Raw genomic sequence first — 25,777 nt, forward strand, 5'->3', positions numbered from 1 at the left:
GAGGGCCTGAGGGATACAGGTGCCAGTGTCACCATGGTGACAGAGAAACTGGTTTCCCCTGGCCAATACCTGACTGGAAAAACTTACACAGTCACCAACGCTGACAATCAGAGAAAAGTACATCCCATGGCAATGGTTACTTTAGAATGGGGAGGGGTCAATGGCCTGAAACAGGTGGTGGTCTCCTCAAATATCCCAGTGGACTGTCTGCTTGGAAATGACCTGGAGTCCTCAGCATGGGCTGAGGTAGAACTAAAAACCCATGCAGCAATGCTGGGTATCCCTGAACTGGTGTGTGTGAAAACAAGAGCACAATGCAAGGCACAGGGTGAAAAAGTAGAGCTGGAGTCTGGAAAAATGGCCCAGCCTACCAAGAGAACAGGAAAGTCAGTTGGGAAACCAACTGCAACACAGCAAAAGAAAGGGAACCTCTCTTCTCAGGAAGAAGTTCTGCCCTCTGAGGGAACTGAGCCTTTGGAGCTTGAACCTTATCAGGTTGAGCTCTTAGGCCCAGGGGGACCCTCAAGGGAGGAGCTGTGTAAGGGACAAGAAACCTGTCCCTCTCTTGAAGGCCTTAGGCAGCAAGCTGCTGAAGAGTCCAAAGGCAAGAAAAATGGAACACATAGGGTCTATTGGGAAGATGGACTCCTGTACACTGAGGCCAGAGACCCCAAACCTGGTGCCACTAGGAGAGTGGTAGTGCCTCAGCTGTTCAGGAAGTTCATCCTAACATTGGCCCATGACATTCCCCTTGCTGGACATTTGGGACAAACCAAGACGTGGGAGAGGTTAGTCAACCACTTCTACTGGCCCAATATGTCCAACATGGTTAAGGAGTTTTGCCTCTCCTGCCCCACCTGTCAAGCCAGTGGTAAGACAGGTGGGCATCCAAAGGCCCCCCTCATTCCACTTCCAGTGGTGGGGGTTCCCTTTGAAAGAGTGGGTGTGGACATAGTTGGTCCACTAGAACCTCCCACAGCCTCAGGAAATATGTATATCCTGGTAGTAGTGGATCATGCTACCAGGTATCCTGAAGCTATTCCCCTTAGGTCGACTACTGCCCCTGCAGTAGCCAAGGCCCTCATTGGTATCTTTACCAGAGTGGGTTTCCCTAAGGAGGTGGTGTCTGACAGAGGTACCAACTTCATGTCAGCATACCTAAAACACATGTGGAATGAGTGTGGAGTGACTTACAAATTCACTACACCATACCATCCACAAACTAATGGCTTAGTTGAGAGATTCAACAAGACATTAAAAGGCATGATCATGGGGCTCCCAGAAAAACTCAAAAGGAGATGGGATGTCCTCTTACCATGTCTGCTTTTCGCTTACAGAGAGGTGCCACAGAAGGGAGTAGGATTCTCACCCTTTGAACTTCTGTTTGGTCATCCTGTAAGGGGACCACTTGCCCTTGTTAAAGAAGGCTGGGAGAGACCTCTCCATGAGCCTAAACAGGACATAGTGGACTATGTACTTGGCCTTCGCTCTAGAATGGCAGAGTACATGGAAAAGGCAACCAAAAACCTTGAGGCCAGCCAACAGCTCCAGAAGTTTTGGTATGACCAAAAGGCTGCACTGGTTGAGTTCCAACCAGGGCAGAAAGTCTGGGTTCTGGAACCTGTGGCTCCCAGGGCACTCCAGGACAAATGGAGTGGCCCTTACCCAGTACTAGAAAGGAAGAGTCAGGTCACCTACTTGGTGGACCTGGGCACAAGCAGGAGCCCCAAGAGGGTGATCCATGTGAACCGCCTTAAGCTCTTCCATGACAGGGCTGATGTGAATCTGTTGATGGTAACAGATGAGGATCAGGAGGCAGAGAGTGAACCTCTCCCTGATCTTCTGTCATCAGACCCAAAAGATGGCACAGTAGATGGAGTGATCTACTCAGACACCCTCTCTGGCCAACAGCAAGCTGATTGTAGGAGAGTCCTACAACAGTTTCCTGAACTCTTCTCCTTAACCCCTGGTCAGACACACCTGTGTACCCATGATGTGGACACAGGAGACAGCATGCCTGTCAAAAACAAAATCTTTAGACAATCTGACCATGTTAAGGAAAGCATCAAGGTGGAAGTCCACAAGATGCTGGAATTGGGAGTAATTGAGCGCTCTGACAGCCCCTGGGCTAGCCCAGTGGTCTTAGTCCCCAAACCTCACACCAAAGATGGAAAGAAAGAGATGAGGTTTTGTGTGGACTACAGAGGGCTCAATTCTGTCACCAAGACAGATGCTCATCCAATTCCAAGAGCTGATGAGCTCATAGATAAATTAGGTGCTGCCAAATTCTTAAGTACCTTTGACTTGACAGCAGGGTACTGGCAAATAAAAATGGCACCTGGAGCAAAAGAGAAAACAGCATTCTCCACACCTGATGGGCATTATCAGTTTACTGTTATGCCCTTTGGTTTAAAGAATGCCCCTGCCACCTTCCAAAGGTTGGTGAATCAAGTCCTTGCTGGCTTGGAGTCCTTTAGCACAGCTTATCTTGATGATATTGCTGTCTTTAGCTCCACCTGGCAGGATCACCTGGTCCACCTGAAGAAGGTTTTGAAGGCTCTGCAATCTGCAGGCCTCTCTATCAAGGCATCCAAATGCCAGATAGGGCAGGGAACTGTGGTTTACTTGGGCCACCTTGTAGGTGGAGGCCAAGTTCAGCCACTCCAACCCAAGATCCAGACTATTCTGGACTGGGTAGCTCCAAAAACCCAGACTCAAGTCAGGGCATTCCTTGGCTTGACTGGGTATTACAGGAGGTTTGTGAAGGGATATGGATCCATTGTGACAGCCCTCACTGAACTCACCTCCAAGAAAATGCCCAAGAAAGTGAACTGGACTGTGGAATGCCAACAGGCCTTTGACACCCTGAAACAGGCAATGTGCTCAGCACCAGTTCTAAAAGCTCCAGATTATTCTAAGCAGTTCATTGTGCAGACTGATGCCTCTGAACATGGGATAGGGGCAGTTTTGTCCCAAACAAATGATGATGGCCTTGACTAGCCTGTTGCTTTCATTAGCAGGAGGTTACTCCCCAGGGAGCAGCGTTGGAGTGCCATTGAGAGGGAGGCCTTTGCTGTGGTTTGGTCCCTGAAGAAGCTGAGACCATACCTCTTTGGGACTCACTTCCTAGTTCAAACTGACCACAGACCTCTCAAATGGCTGATGCAAATGAAAGGTGAAAATCCTAAACTGTTGAGGTGGTCCATCTCCCTACAGGGAATGGACTTTATAGTGGAACACAGACCTGGGACTGCCCATGCCAATGCAGATGGCCTTTCCAGGTTCTTCCACTTAGAAAATGAAGACTCTCTTGGGAAAGGTTAGTCTCATCCTCTTTCGTTTGGGGGGGGGTTGTGTAAGGAAATGCCTCCTTGGCATGGTTGCCCCCTGACTTTTTGCCTTTGCTGATGCTATGTTTACAATTGAAAGTGTGCTGAGGCCTGCTAACCAGGCCCCAGCACCAGTGTTCTTTCCCTAACCTGTACTTTTGTATCCACAATTGGCAGACCCTGGCATCCAGACAAGTCCCTTGTAACTGGTACTTCTAGTACCAAGGGCCCTGATGCCAAGGAAGGTCTCTAAGGGCTGCAGCATGTCTTATGCCACCCTGGAGACCTCTCACTCAGCACAGACACACTGCTTGCCAGCTTGTGTGTGCTAGTGAGTACAAAACGAGTAAGTCGACATGGCACTCCCCTCAGGGTGCCATGCCAGCCTCTCACTGCCTATGCAGTATAGGTAAGACACCCCTCTAGCAGGCCTTACAGCCCTAAGGCAGGGTGCACTATACCATAGGTGAGGGTACCAGTGCATGAGCATGGTACCCCTACAGTGTCTAAACAAAACCTTAGACATTGTAAGTGCAGGGTAGCCATAAGAGTATATGGTCTGGGAGTCTGTCAAACACGAACTCCACAGCACCATAATGGCTACACTGAAAACTGGGAAGTTTGGTATCAAACTTCTCAGCACAATAAATGCACACTGATGCCAGTGTACATTTTATTGTAAAATACACCACAGAGGGCACCTTAGAGGTGCCCCCTGAAACTTAACCGACTGTCTGTGTAGGCTGACTAGTTCCAGCAGCCTGCCACACCAGAGACATGTTGCTGGCCCCATGGGGAGAGTGCCTTTGTCACTCTGAGGCCAGTAACAAAGCCTGCACTGGGTGGAGATGCTAACACCTCCCCCAGGCAGGAGCTGTGACACCTGGCGGTGAGCCTCAAAGGCTCACCCCTTTGTCACAGCCCAGCAGGGCACTCCAGCTTAGTGGAGTTGCCCGCCCCCTCCGGCCACGGCCCCCACTTTTGGCGGCAAGGCTGGAGGGAACAAAGAAAGCAACAAGGAGGAGTCACTGGCCAGTCAGGACAGCCCCTAAGGTGTCCTGAGCTGAAGTGACTCTAACTTTTAGAAATCCTCCATCTTGCAGATGGAGGATCCCCCCAATAGGGTTAGGATTGTGACCCCCTCCCCTTGGGAGGAGGCACAAAGAGGGTGTACCCACCCTCAGGGCTAGTAGCCATTGGCTACTAACCCCCCAGACCTAAACACGCCCTTAAATTTAGTATTTAAGGGCTGCCCTGAACCCTAGAAAATGAGATTCCTGCAACTACAAGAAGAAGGACTGCCTAGCTGAAAACCCCTGCAGAGGAAGACCAGAAGACGACAACTGCCTTGGCTCCAGAAACTCACCGGCCTGTCTCCTGCCTTCCAAAGATCCTGCTCCAGCGACGCCTTCCAAAGGGACCAGCGACCTCGACATCCTCTGAGGACTGCCCCTGCTTCGAAAAGACAAGAAACTCCCGAGGACAGCGGACCTGCTCCAAGAAAAGCTGCAACTTTGTTTCCAGCAGCTTTAAAGAACCCTGCAAGCTCCCCGCAAGAAGCGTGAGACTTGCAACACTGCACCCGGCGACCCCGACTCGGCTGGTGGCGATCCAACACCTCAGGAGGGACCCCAGGACTACTCTAAGACTGTGAGTACAAAAACCTGTCCCCCCTGAGCCCCCCACAGCGCCGCCTGCAGAGGGAATCCCGAGGCTTCCCCTGACCGCGACTCTTTGAATCCTAAGTCCCGACACCTGGGAGAGACCCTGCACCCGCAGCCCCCAGGACCTGAAGGACCGGACTTTCACTGGAGGAGTGACCCCCAGGAGTCCCTCTCCCTTGATCAAGTGGAGGTTTCCCCGAGGAACCCCCCCCCTTGCCTGCCTGCAGCGCTGAAGAGATCCCTAGATCTCCCCTTGACTTCCATTACAAACCCGACGCTTGTTTCTACACTGCACCCGGCCGCCCCCGCGCTGCTGAGGGTGAAATTTCTGTGTGGGCTTGTGTCCCCCCCGGTGCCCTACAAAACCCCCCTGGTCTGCCCTCCGAAGACGCGGGTACTTACCTGCAAGCAGACCGGAACCGGGGCACCCCCTTCTCTCCATTCTAGCCTATGTGTTTTGGGCACCACTTTGAACTCTGCACCTGACCGGCCCTGAGCTGCTGGTGTGGTGACTTTGGGGTTGCTCTGAACCCCCAACGGTGGGCTACCTTGGACCAAGAACTAAGCCCTGTAAGTGTCTTACTTACCTGGTTAACCTAACAAATACTTACCTCCCCTAGGAACTGTGAAAATTGCACTGTGTCCACTTTTAAAACAGCTATTTGTGAATAACTTGAAAAGTATACATGCAATTTTGATGATTTGAAGTTCCTAAAGTACTTACCTGCAATACCTTTCGAATGAGATATTACATGTAGAATTTGAACCTGTGGTTCTTAAAATAAACTAAGAAAAGATATTTTTCTATATAAAAACCTATTGGCTGGATTTGTCTCTGAGTGTGTGTACCTCATTTATTGTCTATGTGTATGTACAACAAATGCTTAACACTACTCCTTGGATAAGCCTACTGCTCGACCACACTACCACAAAATAGAGCATTAGTATTATCTATTTTTACCACTATTTTACCTCTAAGGGGAACCCTTGGACTCTGTGCATGCTATTCCTTACTTTGAAGTAGCACATACAGAGCCAACTTCCTACAGTAACCATGCCAAGGAGGCATTTCCTTACAGTGAGGCAGAGTTTTTGGGGGTTGGAGTGGGGCAGATTTGAGTAGGCCAAATTATTTTTTGTTGGAAGTTAGGCAGTCTTTTTTAGATTGGAGCGGGCAGATTGTTTTGGGATGGCATGGGCAGATTGGAGTGGGATAGATTGTTTGGGATAGGAGTCGGGTAGATTGGAGTGGGGCACATTGTTCTGGACTGGAGCAGGTTGGAATGGAGCAGACTTGAGCGGACAGATTTATTGGGAGTGGCGTGGGGCAGATTAGAATAGGGCAGATGTGTTTGTATTGGGGTGGTGCTTATTGGATTGGAACAGATTGGAATGGGGCAATTTGTTTTGGATTGAGTGGGGCAGATTGTTTTGGATTGGAGTGGGGCAAACTGTTTTGGATTGGAGTGGCGCAGATTGTTTTGGATTGGACTGGGGAAGACTGAAGTGGGTCAGATTGTTTTGCATTGGTGTGGGTCAGATTGTTTTAGATTGGAGTGGGGTAGATTCATTTAAATTGGAATGGGGCAGATTGATGTAGATTGGAGTGGGGCAGATTGTTTTGGACTGGAGTGAGACATACTAGAGCGGGCTAGACTGGAGTGGGGCAGATTATTTTGGATTGGAGTGGGGCAGATTGTTTTGGATTGTACTGGGGCAGATTGGAGGTGGTTAGATTGTTTTGGATTGAAGTGAGGCAGATTGTTTTGGATTGGAGTGGGGCAGATTTAAATGTGGCTGATGATTTTAGATTGGAATGGTGCAGATTGTTTTTGAATGGAGAGGGGCAAATTGAAGTGGGGCAGATGTTGCAGATTGGTGTGGTCTCGGTTGGGAGGATTGAAGAGTGGTGGATTTGGGTAAGTGGTTTGGGTTGGAGTGAGGTGGGTTAGAGTGGGGTTGATTGCACTGGTTTGGGGTCAATTGGATTGAGTGGGATGGATTGTTGTGAAGTGAGGTAGGGTGGATTAGTTTGGATTGAAGTGGGGTGGATTGGATTGGAATAGATTGAGGTGTACTGCACGATTATGTGTTAAAGCATAATTTCAGAAATTACACATAAGAAAGAAATAATGTTGTTTTGCAATATTTAGAACAAGATAATCGTCATCTTTTGAGAACAGCACCCACAAGCAATAAGAAACAAAACATGAGTGCAAAGTGAGAAAAGAAGATGTGGCAAAAGAAAAGAGTTTAGTATACAAAATAAAACTTTCCAATTTTGTTTGTCCTGCTGGGAATGTTTTTGCCAGCCACACACCTTCTGTTTTCAGGGCCCTAGGAGTTAAAAAGAAGTACCTTAATCACGTCGGGAGCAGCAGATGGGCACTGATTAAGTTGAATCAATCAGTGCTTGATCTCTACTCCACAGACAGGAACAGAATTGATGCTTGGCATACAGTAACAAATTGCGAGGCTTTACAGAAAATTGAAATGCAAGCCAACAAATGGTAAAGAATGGGCAGGCTCCAAGCCCTTTTGAGATAACAACAGAGTCTCAGTAGCGAGATGCATGTGCTAATATATGCTCTCGCAAGCTCGACCCTAAAAATGGATCTCAGTACAAATGTGTGATTTATGTTGTCAGCCAGCCAATAAAACGAAAATATTATATAAAATGTATAAATATCTGCATGCAGTTAATTGTGAAGATGAACGTGTTGTTTTTGTTATAATATCAAATATTTTTTGTATCTATTGCAGGACACGGAAACTTTCCTTATCTTTGTGGGAACCTAAGTGACATTATAGTGAGCCCACTTTTAAGTACTTGCTACCAAAACTCACAATGCATTCCTAAAGCTTACGAACAATACGGTGGCTCAGCCATTCTGCCAATATCGGAGGAAATGCAGCTCTTGCTCACGGTCTATTACCTGGTACAACTTGGTGAGAGTTGAAATTATAATCCAAATAATTATAATACAAATATTTGTTCTTGTTCTTCCTGCACCAAATATGTACAGATATGATCTATCCTCGAAATATGTTAGGTGAAAATGGAAAAAACTTTTTTTTTGCCTAGTTCTTAATCTTGACTTTCTGTTACAAATCCATGTAAACTATGCAAAACTAGTTTTTATACTTTATCAGATGTCCTAAAACTGATAAAGCTGTGCTGTTTATGATCAGGTGACTTAAGATTTGTCTGAGCCTTCAAATCTGGCATTACTGGAAAAACATGTTACTCCCTTGTTCATACTAGTATTGGCTGGCACGCTTGTCAGTTTCTGGAGTGAAGTTAAAGGTAGTGGATATCAGCATTTATCCTGAAGGTAAGAACATTTTTGCAGTGTGAATCTTTTCTGGATTGACATGCTGTGAATTATTCCATCATCTAGTGGTTAGGTCCGGAATTCTCCCAATTTTTGTAGTCCTTCTGTTTTGTTGTTGGTGGTGGGTGTTGATGAACCCCCATTTGGTGCCCTTTGTGACATCGTACTACTTCCTCCGGAAGCTCCCACCTTTGGTCACCATCTTCAGATTCTATTTTTTTGTGCAGTTGGGTCTGGATGTTTAATTGAGGGCCCTCCAACACAAGGAAGATTTGAGAGAAGTTTAGGGGAAGTTCGCCAAAAGTTCACTAAATTGAATTGAGAAGTGTAGGAAGTTGGCTCTGTATGTGCTATTTCAAAGTAAGGAATAGCATGCACAGAGTCCAAGGGTTCCCCTTAGAGGTAAGATAGTGGCAAAAAGAGATAATACTAATGCTCTATTTTGTGGTAGTGTGGTCGAGCAGTAGGCTTATCCAAGGAGTAGTGTTAAGCATTTGTTGTACATACACATAGACAATAAATGAGGTACACACACTCAGAGACAAATCCAGCCAATAGGTTTTTATATAGAAAAATATCTTTTCTTAGTTTATTTTAAGAACCACAGGTTCAAATTCTACATGTAATATCTCATTCGAAAGGTATTGCAGGTAAGTACTTTAGGAACTTCAAATCATCAAAATTGCATGTATACTTTTCAAGTTATTCACAAATAGCTGTTTTAAAAGTGGACACTTAGTGCAATTTTCACAGTTCCTGGGGGAGGTAAGTATTTGTTAGGTTAACCAGGTAAGTAAGACACTTACAGGGCTTAGTTCTTGGTCCAAGGTAGCCCACCGTTGGGGGTTCAGAGCAACCCCAAAGTCACCACACCAGCAGCTCAGGGCCGGTCAGGTGCAGAGTTCAAAGTGGTGCCCAAAACACATAGGCTAGAATGGAGAGAAGGGGGTGCCCCGGTTCCGGTCTGCTTGCAGGTAAGTACCCGCGTCTTCGGAGGGCAGACCAGGGGGGTTTTGTAGGGCACCGGGGGGGACACAGGTCCACACAGAACTTTCACCCTCAGCGGCGCGGGGGCGGCCGGGTGCAGTGTAGAAACAAGCGTCGGGTTCGCAATGTTAGTCTATGAGAGATCTCGGGATCTCTTCAGCGCTGCAGGCAGGCAAGGGGGGGATTCCTCGGGGAAACCTCCACTTGGGCAAGGGAGAGGGACTCCTGGGGGTCACTTCTCCAGTGAAAGTCCGGTCCTTCAGGTCCTGGGGGCTGCGGGTGCAGGGTCTCTCCCAGGCGTCGGGACTTTAGGTTCAAAGAGTTGCGGTCAGGGGAAGCCTCGGGATTCCCTCTGCAGGCGGCGCTGTGGGGGCTCAGGGGGGACAGGTTTTGGTACTCACAGTATCAGAGTAGTCCTGGGGTCCCGCCTGAGGTGTCGGATCTCCACCAGCCGAGTCAGGGTCGCCGGGTGCAGTGTTGCAAGTCTCACGCTTCTTGCGGGGAGCTTGCAGGGTTCTTTAAAGCTGCTGGAAACAAAGTTGCAGCTTTTCTTGGAGCAGGTCCGCTGTCCTCGGGAGTTTCTTGTCTTTTCGAAGCAGGGGCAGTCCTCAGAGGATGTCGAGGTCGCTGGTCCCTTTGGAAGGCGTCGCTGGAGCAGGATCTTTGGAAGGCAGGAGACAGGCCGGTGAGTTTCTGGAGCCAAGGCAGTTGTCGTCTTCTGGTCTTCCGCTGCAGGGGTTTTCAGCTGGGCAGTCCTTCTTCTTGTAGTTGCAGGAATCTAATTTTCTAGGGTTCAGGGTAGCCCTTAAATACTAAATTTAAGGGCGTGTTTAGGTCTGGGGGGCTAGTAGCCAATGGCTACTAGCCCTGAGGGTGGGGACACCCTCTTTGTGCCTCCTCCCAAGGGGAGGGGGTCACAATCCTAACCCTATTGGGGGAATCCTCCATCTGCAAGATGGAGGATTTCTAAAAGTTAGAGTCACCTCAGCTCAGGACACCTTAGGGGCTGTCCTGACTGGCCAGTGACTCCTCCTTGTTTTTATCATTATTTTCTCCGGCCTTGCCGCCAAAAGTGGGGCCTGGCCGGAGGGGGCGGGCAACTCCACTAGCTGGAGTGTCCTGCTGGGTTGGCACAAAGGAGGTGAGCCTTTGAGGCTCACCGCCAGGTGTGACAATTCCTGCCTGGGGGAGGTGTTAGCATCTCCACCCAGTGCAGGCTTTGTTACTGGCCTCAGAGTGACAAAGGCACTCTCCCCATGGGGCCAGCAACATGTCTCGGTTTGTGGCAGGCTGCTAAAACTAGTCAGCCTACACAGATAGTCGGTTAAGTTTCAGGGGGCACCTCTAAGGTGCCCTCTGTGGTGTATTTTACAATAAAATGTACACTGGCATCAGTGTGCATTTATTGTGCTGAGAAGTTTGATACCAAACTTCCCAGTTTTCAGTGTAGCCATTATGGTGCTGTGGAGTTCGTGTTTGACAGACTCCCAGACCATATACTCTTATGGCTACCCTGCACTTACAATGTCTAAGGTTTTGTTTAGACACTGTAGGGGTACCATGCTCATGCACTGGTACCCTCACCTATGGTATAGTGCACCCTGCCTTAGGGCTGTAAGGCCTGCTAGAGGGGTGTCTTACCTATACTGCATAGGCAGTGAGAGGCTGGCATGGCACCCTGAGGGGAGTGCCATGTCGACTTACTCGTTTTGTCCTCACTAGCACACACAAGCTGGTAAGCAGTGTGTCTGTGCTGAGTGAGAGGTCTCCAGGGTGGCATAAGACATGCTGCAGCCCTTAGAGACCTTCCTTGGCATCAGGGCCCTTGGTACTAGAAGTACCAGTTACAAGGGACTTATCTGGATGCCAGGGTCTGCCAATTGTGGATACAAAAGTACAGGTTAGGGAAAGAACACTGGTGCTGGGGCCTGGTTAGCAGGCCTCAGCACACTTTCAATTGTAAACATAGCATCAGCAAAGGCAAAAAGTCAGGGGGCAACCATGCCAAGGAGGCATTTCCTTACACAACCCCCCCCCCAAACGAAAGAGGATGAGACTAACCTTTCCCAAGAGAGTCTTCATTTTCTAAGTGGAAGAACCTGGAAAGGCCATCTGCATTGGCATGGGCAGTCCCAGGTCTGTGTTCCACTATAAAGTCCATTCCCTGTAGGGAGATGGACCACCTCAACAGTTTAGGATTTTCACCTTTCATTTGCATCAGCCATTTGAGAGGTCTGTGGTCAGTTTGAACTAGGAAGTGAGTCCCAAAGAGGTATGGTCTCAGCTTCTTCAGGGACCAAACCACAGCAAAGGCCTCCCTCTCAATGGCACTCCAACGCTGCTCCCTGGGGAGTAACCTCCTGCTAATGAAAGCAACAGGCTGGTCAAGGCCATCATCATTTGTTTGGGACAAAACTGCCCCTATCCCATGTTCAGAGGCATCAGTCTGCACAATGAACTGCTTAGAATAATCTGGAGCTTTGAGAACTGGTGCTGAGCACATTGCTTGTTTCAGGGTGTCAAAGGCCTGTTGGCATTCCACAGTCCAGTTCACTTTCTTGGGCATTTTCTTGGAGGTGAGTTCAGTGAGGGCTGTCACAATGGATCCATATCCCTTCACAAACCTCCTGTAATACCCAGTCAAGCCAAGGAATGCCCTGACTTGAGTCTGGGTTTTTGGAGCTACCCAGTCCAGAATAGTCTGGATCTTGGGTTGGAGTGGCTGAACTTGGCCTCCACCTACAAGGTGGCCCAAGTAAACCACAGTTCCCTGCCCTATCTGGCATTTGGATGCCTTGATAGAGAGGCCTGCAGATTGCAGAGCCTTCAAAACCTTCTTCAGGTGGACCAGGTGATCCTGCCAGGTGGAGCTAAAGACAGCAATATCATCAAGATAAGCTGTGCTAAAGGACTCCAAGCCAGCAAGGACTTGATTCACCAACCTTTGGAAGGTGGCAGGGGCATTCTTTAAACCAAAGGGCATAACAGTAAACTGATAATGCCCATCAGGTGTGGAGAATGCTGTTTTCTCTTTTGCTCCAGGTGCCATTTTTATTTGCCAGTACCCTGCTGTCAAGTCAAAGGTACTTTGGAATTTGGCAGCACCTAATTTGTCTATGAGCTCATCAGCTCTTGGAATTGGATGCGCATCTGTCTTGGTGACAGAATTGAGCCCTCTGTAGTCCACACAAAACCTCATCTCTTTCTTTCCATCTTTGGTGTGAGGTTTGGGGACTAAGACCACTGGGCTAGCCCAGGGGCTGTCAGAGCGCTCAATCACTCCCAATTCCAGCATCTTGTGGACTTCACCTTGATGCTTTCCTTAACATGGTCAGATTGTCTAAAGATTTTGTTCTTGACAGGCATGCTGTCTCCTGTGTCCACATCATGGGTACACAGGTGTGTCTGACCAGGGGTTAAGGAGAAGAGTTCAGGAAACTGTTGTAGGACTCTCCTACAATCAGCTTGCTGTTGGCCAGAGAGGGTGTCTGAGTAGATCACTCCATCTACTGTGCCATCTTTTGGGTCTGATGACAGAAGATCAGGGAGAGGTTCACTCTCTGCCTCCTGATCCTCATCTGTTACCATCAACAGATTCACATCAGCCCTGTCATGGAAGAGCTTAAGGCGGTTCACATGGATCACCCTCTTGGGGCTCCTGCTTGTGCCCAGGTCCACCAGGTAGGTGACCTGACTCTTCCTTTCTAGTACTGGGTAAGGGCCACTCCATTTGTCCTGGAGTGCCCTGGGAGCCACAGGCTCCAGAACCCAGACTTTCTGCCCTGGTTGGAACTCAACCAGTGCAGCCTTTTGGTCATACCAAAACTTCTGGAGCTGTTGGCTGGCCTCAAGGTTTTTGGTTGCCTTTTCCATGTACTCTGCCATTCTAGAGCGAAGGCCAAGTACATAGTCCACTATGTCCTGTTTAGGCTCATGGAGAGGTCTCTCCCAGCCTTCTTTAACAAGGGCAAGTGGTCCCCTTACAGGATGACCAAACAGAAGTTCAAAGGGTGAGAATCCTACTCCCTTCTGTGGCACCTCTCTGTAAGCGAAAAGCAGACATGGCAAGAGGACATCCCATCTCCTTTTGAGTTTTTCTGGGAGCCCCATGATCATGCCTTTTAATGTCTTGTTGAATCTCTCAACCAAGCCATTAGTTTGGGGATGGTATGGTGTAGTGAATTTATAAGTCACTCCACACTCATTCCACATGTGCTTTAGGTATGCTGACATGAAGTTGGTACCTCTGTCAGACACCACCTCCTTAGGGAAACCCACTCTGGTAAAGATACCAATGAGGGCCTTGGCTACTGCAGGGGCAGTAGTCGACCTAAGGGGAATAGCTTCAGGATACCTGGTAGCATGATCCACTACTACCAGGATATACATATTTCCTGAGGCTGTGGGAGGTTCTAGTGGACCAACTATGTCCACACCCACTCTTTCAAGGGAACCCCCACCACTGGAAGTGGAATGAGGGGGGCCTTTGGATGCCCACCTGTCTTACCACTGGCTTGACAGGTGGGGCAGGAGAGGCAAAACTCCTTAACCATGTTGGACATATTGGGCCAGTAGAAGTGGTTGACTAACCTCTCCCACGTCTTGGTTTGTCCCAAATGTCCAGCAAGGGGAATGTCATGGGCCAATGTTAGGATGAACTTCCTGAACAGCTGAGGCACTACCACTCTCCTAGTGGCACCAGGTTTGGGGTCTCTGGCCTCAGTGTACAGGAGTCCATCTCCCAATAGACCCTATGCGTTCCATTTTTCTTGCCTTTGGACTCTTCAGCAGCTTGCTGCCTAAGGCCTTCAAGAGAGGGACAGGTTTCTTGTCCCTTACACAGCTCCTCCCTTGAGGGTCCCCCTGGGCCTAAGAGCTCAACCTGATATGGTTCAAGCTCCAAAGGCTCAGTTCCCTCAGAGGGCAGAACTTCTTCCTGAGAAGAGAGGTTCCCTTTCTTTTGCTGTGTTGTAGTTGGTTTCCCAACTGACTTTCCTGTTCTCTTGGTAGGCTGGGCCATTCTTCCAGACTCCAGCTCTACTTGTTCACCCTGTGCCTTGCATTGTGCTCTTGTTTTCACTCACACCAGTTCAGGGATACCCAGCATTGCTGCATGGGTTTTTAGCTCTACCTCAGCCCATGCTGAGGACTCCAGGTCATTTCCAAGCAGACAGTCCACTGGGATATTTGAGGAGACCACCACCTGTTTCAGGCCATTGACCCCTCCCCATTCTAAAGTAACCATTGCCATGGGATGTACTTTTCTCTGATTGTCAGCGTTGGTGACTGTGTAAGTTTTTCCAGTCAGGTATTGGCCAGGGGAAACCAGTTTCTCTGTCACCATGGTGACACTGGCACCTGTATCCCTCAGGCCCTCTATTCTAGTCCCATTAATTAAGAGTTGCTGTCTGTATTTTTGCATGTTAGGCGGCCAGACAGCTAGTGTGGCTAAATCCACCCCACCCTCAGAAACTAGAGTAGCTTCAGTGTGGACCCTGATTTGCTCTGGGCACACTGTTGATCCCACTTGGAGACTAGCCATACCAGTGTTACCTGGATGGGAGTTTGGAGTGGAACCTTTCTTGGGACAGGCCTTGTCTCCAGTTTGGTGTCCATGCTGTTTACAGCTATGACACCAGGCCTTTTTGGGATCAAAGTTTTTACCCTTGTACCCATTGTTTTGTGAAGAGGTTCTGGGCCCACCCTCCTGTGCAGGTTTTTGGGGGCCTGTAGAAGACTCTTTACTATTTTTAGTTTTGGTTGTCTCATCACCCTTCCCCTGGGGAGTCTTTGTGACCCCTTTCTTTTGGTCACCCCCTGTTGAAGTCTTGGACACCCTTGTCTTGACCCAATGGTCCGCCTTCTTTCCCAATTCTTGGGGAGAAATTGGTCCTAGGTCTACCAGATGCTGATGCAGTTTATCATTGAAACAATTACTCAATAGGTGTTCTTTCACAAATAAATTGTACAGCCCATCATAATTACTTACACCACTGCCTTGAATCCAACCATCTAGTGTTTTCACTGAGTAGTCAACAAAGTCAACCCAGGTCTGGCTCGAGGATTTTTGAGCCCCCCTGAACCTAATCCTGTACTCCTCAGTGGAGAATCCAAAGCCCTCAATCAGGGTACCCTTCATGAGGTCATAAGATTCTGCATCTTTCCCAGAGAGTGTGAGGAGTCTATCCCTACACTTTCCAGTGAACATTTCCCAAAGGAGAGCACCCCAGTGAGATCTGTTCACTTTTCTGGTTACACAAGCCCTCTCAAAAGCTGTGAACCACTTGGTGATGTCATCACCATCTTCATATTTTGTCACAATCCCTTTGGGGATTTTTAACATGTCAGGAGAATCTCTGACCCTATTTATATTGCTGCCACCATTGATGGGTCCTAGGCCCATCTCTTGTCTTTCCCTTTCTATGGCTAGGAGCTGTCTCTCTAAAGCCAATCTTTTGGCCATCCTGGCTAACAGGAGGTCATCTTCACTGAGAGCATCCTCAGTGATTTCAGAAATGTGGGACCCTCCTGTGAGGGACTCACTATTTCTGACTAACACAGTTGGAGACAGGACTTGAGGGGTCCTGTTCTCCCTATTTAGGACTGGAGGAGGGACATTGGCCTCCAAGTCACTAATTTCTTCCTCTGTGATGTCATCATCAGAGGGGTTGGCTTTTTCAAACTCTGCCAACAGCTCCTGGAGCTGAATTTTGGTAGGTCTGGAGCCAATGGTTATTTTCTTTATATTACAGAGAGACCTTAGCTCCCTCATCTTAAGATGGAGGTAAGGTGTGGTGTCGAGTTCCACCACCTGCATCTCTGTATCAGACATTATTCTGCTAAGAGTTGGAATACTTTTTAAAGAATCTAAAACTGTTTCTAGAATCTAATTTCAAACTTTTAACAAACTTTTAACTCTAAAAGACAATGCTAAACAGGGACTTAACACACAAGGCCCTAGCAGGACTTTTAAGAATTTAGAAAAATTTCAAATTGCAAAAAATGAATTTCTAATGACAATTTTGGAATTTGTCGTGTGATCAGGTATTGGCTGAGTAGTCCAGCAAATGCAAAGTCTTGTACCCCACCGCTGATCCACCAATGTAGGAAGTTGGCTCTGTATGTGCTATTTCAAAGTAAGGAATAGCATGCACAGAGTCCAAGGGTTCCCCTTAGAGGTAAGATAGTGGCAAAAAGAGATAATACTAATGCTCTATTTTGTGGTAGTGTGGTCGAGCAGTAGGCTTATCCAAGGAGTAGTGTTAAGCATTTGTTGTACATACACATAGACAATAAATGAGGTACACACACTCAGAGACAAATCCAGCCAATAGGTTTTTATATAGAAAAATATCTTTTCTTAGTTTATTTTAAGAACCACAGGTTCAAATTCTACATGTAATATCTCATTCGAAAGGTATTGCAGGTAAGTACTTTAGGAACTTCAAATCATCAAAATTGCATGTATACTTTTCAAGTTATTCACAAATAGCTGTTTTAAAAGTGGACACTTAGTGCAATTTTCACAGTTCCTGGGGGAGGTAAGTATTTGTTAGGTTAACCAGGTAAGTAAGACACTTACAGGGCTTAGTTCTTGGTCCAAGGTAGCCCACCGTTGGGGGTTCAGAGCAACCCCAAAGTCACCACACCAGCAGCTCAGGGCCGGTCAGGTGCAGAGTTCAAAGTGGTGCCCAAAACACATAGGCTAGAATGGAGAGAAGGGGGTGCCCCGGTTCCGGTCTGCTTGCAGGTAAGTACCCGCGTCTTCGGAGGGCAGACCAGGGGGGTTTTGTAGGGCACCGGGGGGGACACAGGTCCACACAGAACTTTCACCCTCAGCGGCGCGGGGGCGGCCGGGTGCAGTGTAGAAACAAGCGTCGGGTTCGCAATGTTAGTCTATGAGAGATCTCGGGATCTCTTCAGCGCTGCAGGCAGGCAAGGGGGGGATTCCTCGGGGAAACCTCCACTTGGACAAGGGAGAGGGACTCCTGGGGGTCACTTCTCCAGTGAAAGTCCGGTCCTTCAGGTCCTGGGGGCTGCGGGTGCAGGGTCTCTCCCAGGCGTCGGGACTTTAGGTTCAAAGAGTCGCGGTCAGGGGAAGTCTCGGGATTCCCTCTGCAGGCGGCGCTGTGGGGGCTCAGGGGGGACAGGTTTTGGTACTCACAGTATCAGAGTAGTCCTGGGGTCCCGCCTGAGGTGTCGGATCTCCACCAGCCGAGTCGGGGTCGCCGGGTGCAGTGTTGCAAGTCTCACGCTTCTTGCGGGGAGCTTGCAGGGTTCTTTAAAGCTGCTGGAAACAGAGTCGCAGCCTTTCTTGGAGCAGGTCCGCTGTCCTCGGGAGTTTCTTGTCTTTTCGAAGCAGGGGCCGTCCTCAGAGGATGTCGAGGTCGCTGGTCCCTTTGGAAGGCGTCGCTGGAGCAGGATCTTTGGAAGGCAGGAGACAGGCCGGTGAGTTTCTGGAGCCAAGGCAGTTGTCGTCTTCTGGTCTTCCGCTGCAGGGGTTTTCAGCTGGGCAGTCCTTCTTCTTGTAGTTGCAGGAATCTAATTTTCTAGGGTTCAGGGTAGCCCTTAAATACTAAATTTAAGGGCGTGTTTAGGTCTGGGGGGTTAGTAGCCAATGGCTACTAGCCCTGAGGGTGGGTACACCCTCTTTGTGCCTCCTCCCAAGGGGAGGGGGTCACGATCCTAACCCTATTGGGGGAATCCTCCATCTGCAAGATGGAGGATTTCTAAAAGTTAGAGTCACTTCAGCTCAGGACACCTTAGGGGCTGTCCTGACTGGCCAGTGACTCCTCCTTGTTTTTCTCATTATTTTCTGCGGCCTTGCCGCCAAAAGTGGGGCCTGGCCGGAGGGGGCGGGCAACTCCACTAGCTGGAGTGTCCTGCTGGGTTGGCACAAAGGAGGTGAGCCTTTGAGGCTCACCGCCAGGTGTGACAATTCCTGCCTGGGGGAGGTGTTAGCATCTCCACCCAGTGCAGGCTTTGTTACTGGCCTCAGAGTGACAAAGGCACTCTCCCCATGGGGCCAGCAACATGTCTCGGTTTGTGGCAGGCTGCTAAAACTAGTCAGCCTACACAGATAGTCGGTTAAGTTTCAGGGGGCACCTCTAAGGTGCCCTCTGGGGTGTATTTGACAATAAAATGTACACTGGCATCAGTGTGCATTTATTGTGCTGAGAAGTTTGATACCAAACTTCCCAGTTTTCAGTGTAGCCATTATGGTGCTGTGGAGTTCGTGTTTGACAAACTCCCAGACCATATACTCTTATGGCTACCCTGCACTTACAATGTCTAAGGTTTTGTTTAGGCACTGTAGGGGTACCATGCTCATGCACTGGTACCCTCACCTATGGTATAGTGCACCCTGCCTTAGGGCTGTAAGGCCTGCTAGAGGGGTGTCTTACCTATACTGCATAGGCAGTGAGAGGCTGGCATGGCACCCTGAGGGGAGTGCCATGTCGACTTACTCATTTTGTTCTCACTAGCACAATCAAGCTGGTAAGCAGTGTGTCTGTGCTGAGTGAGGGGTCTCTAGGGTGGCATAAGACATGCTGCAGCCCTTAGAGACCTTCCCTGGCATCAGGGCCCTTGGTACCAGGGGTACCAGTTACAAGGGACTTATCTGGATGCCAGGGTCTGTAAAGACTCTGCACACGCAGCCCCCAGGACCTGAGGGATCCGAACTCCAGTGCAGGAGTGACCCCCAGTAGGCCCTCTCCCTTGCCCAGGTGGTGGCTACCCGAGGAGCCCCCCCCCTTGCCTGCCTGCATCGCTGAAGAGACCCCTTGGTCTCCCATAGGAAACTATTGGAAACCCGACGCGTGTTTGCACACTGCACCCGGCCGCCCCCGCGCTGCTGAGGGTGTACTTTCTGTGCTGACTTGTGTCCCCCCCCCGGTGCCCTACAAAACCCCCCTGGTCTGCCCTCCGAAGACGCGGGTACTTTCCTGCTGGCAGACTGGAACCGGGGCACCCCCTTCTCTCCATTGAAGCCTATGTGTTTTGGGCACCTCTTTGACCTTTGCACCTGACCGTCCCTGAGCTGCTGGTGTGATAACTTTGGGGTTGCTCTGAACCCCCAACGGTGGGCTACCTTGGACCCAAAACTGAAACCTGTAAGTGACTTACTTACCTGTTAAAACTAGCAATACTTTACCTCCCCCAGGAACTGTGAAAATTGCAATGTCCACTTTTAAAACAGATATTTGTGTTTTATGTAAAAAGTACACATGCTAATGTAATGATTCAAAGTTGCTAAAGTACTTACCTGCAATACCTTTCAAATGAGATATTACATGTAGAATTTGAACCTGTGGTTCTTAAAATAAACTAAGAAAAGATATTTTTCTATAACAAAACCTATTGGCTGGATTTGTCTCTGAGTGTGTGTGCCTCATTTATTGCCTGTGTGTATGTACAACAAATGCTTAACACTACTCCTTTGATAAGCCTACTGCTCGACCACACTACCACAAAATAGAGCATTAGTATTATCTCTTTTTGCCACTATCTTACCTCTAAGGGGAACCCTTGGACTCTGTGCATGCTATTCCTTACTTTGAAATAGCACATCCAGAGCCAACTTCCTACAGCCTCTAAAAGAGGTACTCCTGCAGTTGATGACGACGCCCTTCAAACCTATCCACAAGGCATCGCTAGAAATGCATACTATAAAAAAACAGCATTTTTGATGGCAATTACATCCCTGCGCAGGGTGAGTGAATTGCAGGCACTTGCACTTCAAGACCCATACTTTCAGGTTCACAAGAACAAGATTCTGTTGAGGACAGACCCACAGTTCTGGCCAAAGGTAATAGTGCAATTTCACATGAATCAAACTATACAAATACAAAGTTTATTCACACGCAGAAACAATATTACACACATTGGACGCTAGGCTTGCCATAAAGTATTATATAGAAAAGACAAAACTAAACAGAAAGACAAAGCAACTATTCGTCTCATCCGCAAAGACACTCAACCACAGGATAAAAACTATGTGCAAAACCTAGAGAACATTCCTCAAGGAAGACTGGAGCAACCATTGACGTTTTAGTGAATACACCCTTACGAGACATTTGCATGGCAGCAACATGGTCATCTGTACACATGTTCGTAAAACACTACTGTATAAACATTCTAATTAACAAGGAAGCCCACTTGGTACAAAAAGTCTTACACCATCTGTTTACCGATCAGTGCTTATCTTCAACCCAACCACCACAAAGTTAACAAAGCACTACAAAATCTATGCACAGCATGTGAATCTAGAAAAGATTCATGCTGCAAGATTTATAGTTTCTTGCCTGTAGGTGTAGTTTTGCAGTTCGGAGAGCTTTCTAGGTTCACAAGCAACCCATCCACCACCTCCACCGAGAAGATGGAAGGAAGGAACAAGATACAAAAAGAAAAAAAAAACATCTGAAGATGCCGACCAAAGGTGGGAGCTTCCAGAGATAGCATTACGACGAAACAAAGGGACATAAAATGGGGGTCCTCCGATGCCCACCAAAAATAGAAGAAGGACTACAAAAATTGGGCGAATTCCTGAACCAACCACTAGATGGGGGAATAATGTGCAGCATATGAATTCAGAAAAAATTTAAGCTGCAAAACTATACCTACAGATATGAAACTATATGTTTCTATACATTGTACATATTTTAGAAAAGAATAGTATCTGTGGCTGGTGAAATTTAGTGTAACGCTTGCTGTTAAATACAACAATTGCAGTATAACTATCATATGCATGGTGAAAAATTGGAACTGAGATCAGAATGTTTGCTTTGTTCACTGTATTGTTGCATCCATGCTATGATTCACTATTTTCAATAGTTTGGTCGTTCTGTGTGCAAACCTCTGTTCACAATTCTGCACTGAATTTGCCCAGCAAACAACATTTATTTGGGGCAGAGCAGCACTGTGCTTACCAGTATAGCATTTGTGAAGAGTTAACATGTTCTACAACAACATTAGTCATGTGTTGGTAGTTTTGCAGCATGAATCCTTTTTTTGGATTCACATGCTGTGCATTATTCTTCCATCTAGTGGTTGGGTCCAGAATTGTCATTTTTTTCTTCTTTTTTTTTGTCTGTGACAACAATTTAGTGGTAAGTCAATCCCTTCTGTGATGTCAGACTGCGCCCGATGTTCCTGTGTCTAATCGTCATAATCAGACTCTTTTTCCCGTCGTTGGGTCTGGAAGCAGTGGATGAACTTTGAAAGTTTTGTTGAAAAATCAAACGTTTTTGGAAGAAAACCAACCGATTCACCGAGGAAGAAGAGGGAGGTCAGAGTGTCAAAGTCATCTGGGATGAGGAGGGCTCACAGTTGACAGAAATTAAGTGGTAGGATTTATAGACAGACTCTTCTGAAGAGGGTATTGACAGTTACCCATTAAGACTATACCCACCTGATGACATCACCATGTATAGGCAGATAACACAGAGAGGAGCCGACAAATATGGTATAAAACCGGAAGAAGAAAAAAAACAATCATATTTTCTATTACAAACTCTTCTACCATCACAAACAAAGAACCAATTTTTGTCCATGCTCCCAAGCATTTTAGATAAAAGGCAGAGAAGCCTTTAAGAAGCCTGCAACATGCAGGGCCATAACACAACAAGCCGAGAAAAAATATAAACATTCTACCAAAGACCCAGTTTATATTAAGGGCACAGTGCCTGCTGGCTCAATTTTAACAACAACTGCAAGAAAAAGACCCAACATCCCGGCAACTTCAGGGCCACCCCCTGACAAAGAAAGATGGACTTGGTCGGGAGAATATTCAAAAGCGGTGCAGCTAATCAGTGGAGGATAGCTAATTCAAATGCCCTCCTTAACAGATATGCCTATCAGCAGTGGGAAGAAATTGTGGAATTAATGAAGCATCTTCCAGAGCAATTTAGAAAAAGAGCTGCAACAATTATAGAGAAGGGGGCAAATATCACCAATACATGCTTAAATCAGCACTAAATGCAGCTGACACAGCAAGTAGACTGATGATAGCTGAAACTACTCCAAGACACCAAGCATGGCTAAGAATTTCAGGCTTCAAGCTAGAGGTGCAAGCAAACATAATAAATTCACCATTTAATGCAGAACAACTATTTTGTAGTTCAGTAGATGACACACTTCAACAAATTGAGAAAGATGACATTACAGCAAAAATCAATGGAAGAATGACAATTTAGAGGCAATATAAGCAGAGGAAATCCTGTCATGAGAAGACCTTCAGGAAGAGGAAGATTTATTTCTGCTACCTCCCATCAAGGATTTCAAACCACTCCACAAACAGTCATCATCATGCAGTGGCAGCATATATGAAAAGACAGGGCATACATGTATTCCCTACTTAGACGACTGACTTTTAAGAGCAAATTGTTACAACAAATCCAAATAAGATATCCTAAAAGCGGTATCAACTCTATACAGTCCAGGGTTTTCAATAAATGTAGAAAAATTACAAAACCAGAACGAGAGGAGGAGCAAGAATCAACACAATAGAGGGAAGAGCTTACCCCAGCGAAAAGAGAAGAGAATCCATTCTACCATAAGGGTCAGTCTCTGACAGTAAGGACAGTGGGGAAAATACTAGGAAAGATGGCATCTTGCATACCTTTAATACCAAATGCGAGACTACATATGAGACCAATCCAGGAATAGCTCCAGTCACAATGGTCACAAACAAAAGGAAGTTGAGAAGATCTAGTGGTTGTAACTCAGAAGATACAGGAGGAAATGACATGGTGAAACCGAATTCACTTTCCAGAGGGAAGATTATTCCTACAACCAACTCCAACAGTTATCTTCACTATGGGCACCTCTCAGTTGGGTTGGGGTGCGCACATGGGCATTTTGAAAATCAGTGTAATTTAGAAGGAAAAAGAAGCAGTACAACATATCAACATCCTGGTACTTAAAACAGTGTTTCTAGCCCTAAAAGTCTTTCAGAAGCAGTTGTGGGGAAAGGTTATTCTAATCAAGACATGCAATACAACAGCAGTGTTTTATATCAACAAACAAGGGGAACTCAATCTTACCCTTTATCATAACTAGCACAAGAAATGTGGATTGGGGCACTAGAAAGGAAGATACACTTACATTCATCTTCCAGGAATTGACAATGTTGAAGTGGACAAATTAAGCAGAAAGGCTACATCCAGTCACAAGTGAGAGTTGAATTGATCAGTACTCAGATTTTTCATTCGTGGAAAACACCAGAGAAAGATCTATTCACAACATACACAAATGCAAAATGTCAAACTTTGCATCCAGGCACCCGCACCATCGGTCCATGGGGAATGCCCTGTTGATAAATTGGTCAGGGACATTTGCATACGCTTTTCCCCCAACTCATCTATGACACAGAGTAATCAACAAATGCAAACAAAAGAAAGTAAAATAATTCTGATTGAGCCACAATGGCCAAGACAAACTTGGTACTCAGAACTAATACAAATGTCTCAAGGAAACATTCTAAAACATCCAAAAAGACAAGATCTGCTATCATTGCAAAAAGGCAATGTGCTCCATCTGGAACCAGATTCCTTGAAACTAGCAGCCTGGCTTCCTAAGACATAGAATTTGGACATTTAAACTCGCCTGAAAAGACAATGGCAGTATTAAAAAAGGAAGACGATCAACAACCAGAAAGTGTTGCAAAGCAAAATGGCAAAAATACTCAAACTGGTGCAAAAATTCAGGATCATTACATCTGATCACTTCAGAGGTGAGAGTGCTTAAATACCTCTCACATCTCTTAGATTACAAACTTGCATATACCTCAGTAAGGGTACATTTGGTGGCAACTGTAGCATATACAAGGCGTTGTACAGGGAAAAGCTTCTTTACATCCCAAGTCATAAAACAATTTTTGGAAAGAGTAAAGAAAATAGCGCTGCCCAGACAGGTGCCAGTGCTAGCATGGAACGTAAATATAGTGTTACCTCAACTCATGACTAATCATTTTGAAACCTTTTCATGAAGCTTCTTCAAAAATGCTTACATATATAACTGTCTTTTTAGTGGCAATGACATCTCTCTGCAGAGTAAGCAAACTACAGGCACTTACAATACAGGAACATATTTTCAAATACATAAAAACAGAGTGGTCTTAAGAACAGACGCCCATTTTCTTCCAAAAGTAATTTCTCAATTTCATATTAATTAATCTATTCAAATACCAAGTTTTTTTCCAAAAAAACAAAAACTAAAGCAGAGAAAGCATTGCACACACTTGATGCAAGAAGAACAATCATGTACTATATTGAAAGAACAAATGCAGTTAGAACCCTCAGCGAGAACACAATCAGAGCTGCATTCAAAGAAGCTGCATTCAGTGCACTGCATAGCAAGACACACTTCTGCTGCATGTTCAAATGAGCACCACAACATTGAAAGACGGCTGCATGCAATTCAGAACCAGTTTGAATGAAAATGACCAGTTCAACTCCAGTTCTTCTAGGAGTGGTACTCCAAGGTACTGCGTTCACAACCCAGTTCGGCTGGTGGAAGCGCCATCATTTCTCATTGTTGTGATGTGACAGCCATTGCAAGTGAAAAACAGCAACAGTAGAATCCCACCAATCATTGCCAAAGTTTTTGGGAATCCCCCAAAGACACTTGAAAATAGTGAATGTATGGTTGAAGGTATTACGTCAAAGACAGTTTAAAAGGTGCTGACAAAACCAGCACCAACAGCCTTAAAAAAGTGTACAATCCCAACAGTGTTAGACACTATGAAGATGTGACAGATCAATTCACCAAGATGTTTTGGAAAGTTGTTTTTTAAAAGGGACAGTTTTCTCTGCCGACGACCTTGCAAATTTTAGATCATTGGTCTTGGGGGCAGATGTAAGCGCCACATGTTTTTGAAACAAAAGATCCTTAAGACTGCTCAACTTGTCAAAAAGCACATTCCCGAAACAAGTCACAATTTGGAGAGCAAAACCATGTAGGCGATTCCAGCCTGCATAGCACAACAGCTTTCATCATTCAGTATCACATAACTTCCATTCAAGAGCACCTGGAACGCCTCATGAATCAAAGCGACAGGAACACCCTTCAGATAACAAGCTAAGTTAGCTACTGAAGCATTGCATGCTCTGTTCAAAGACAGCTATTTACAAAGCATCGAATGGTTCACAGAAGTCTTGTTTTCACTTCCGCTAAGACTTCCTTCATGCCATTGAAACATTTGTATGTAAAGGGTAGCTCCAACAGCTCATGAATGTAACTATCTCCTAGCTGCTCAAATCTGCCTACTGGAATGTGTTTCAAACACAACGTGAATTGAAAGGTTGAAATGGGCAGAATAATCACTCCATGTATTAAATATACTCAGCCAAAGTAAAAGGCAACTTTTCTAACTTTTCGATGTTGAGCATGATGTAAGTTGCTTCTTTCTTAGTCACTGTCTGTTGTTTCTAAGTCATGTTAAATACGGCAAACACCTCCC

At 46.7% G+C, this 25,777-nt stretch overlaps 1 protein-coding gene across 4 annotated transcripts in view; it reads left to right on the forward strand.

Annotated features, from left to right (window-relative positions):
- GREB1 (growth regulating estrogen receptor binding 1) overlaps nt 1–25,777 on the forward strand; it is a 932,876-nt gene that overhangs the window by 295,940 nt on the left and 611,159 nt on the right. For all 4 annotated transcript variants that reach the window (XM_069235945.1, XM_069235948.1, XM_069235946.1 and 1 more), the window contains exon 10: nt 7,757–7,942. In XM_069235945.1, coding sequence (XP_069092046.1) covers nt 7,757–7,942 — 186 coding nt within the window. The remainder of the gene's footprint in view (nt 1–7,756; nt 7,943–25,777) is intronic.

The sequence above is a fragment of the Pleurodeles waltl genome, chromosome 5 (genome assembly GCF_031143425.1).
Source record: "Pleurodeles waltl isolate 20211129_DDA chromosome 5, aPleWal1.hap1.20221129, whole genome shotgun sequence".
Taxonomy (NCBI): Eukaryota; Metazoa; Chordata; class Amphibia; order Caudata; family Salamandridae; genus Pleurodeles; species Pleurodeles waltl.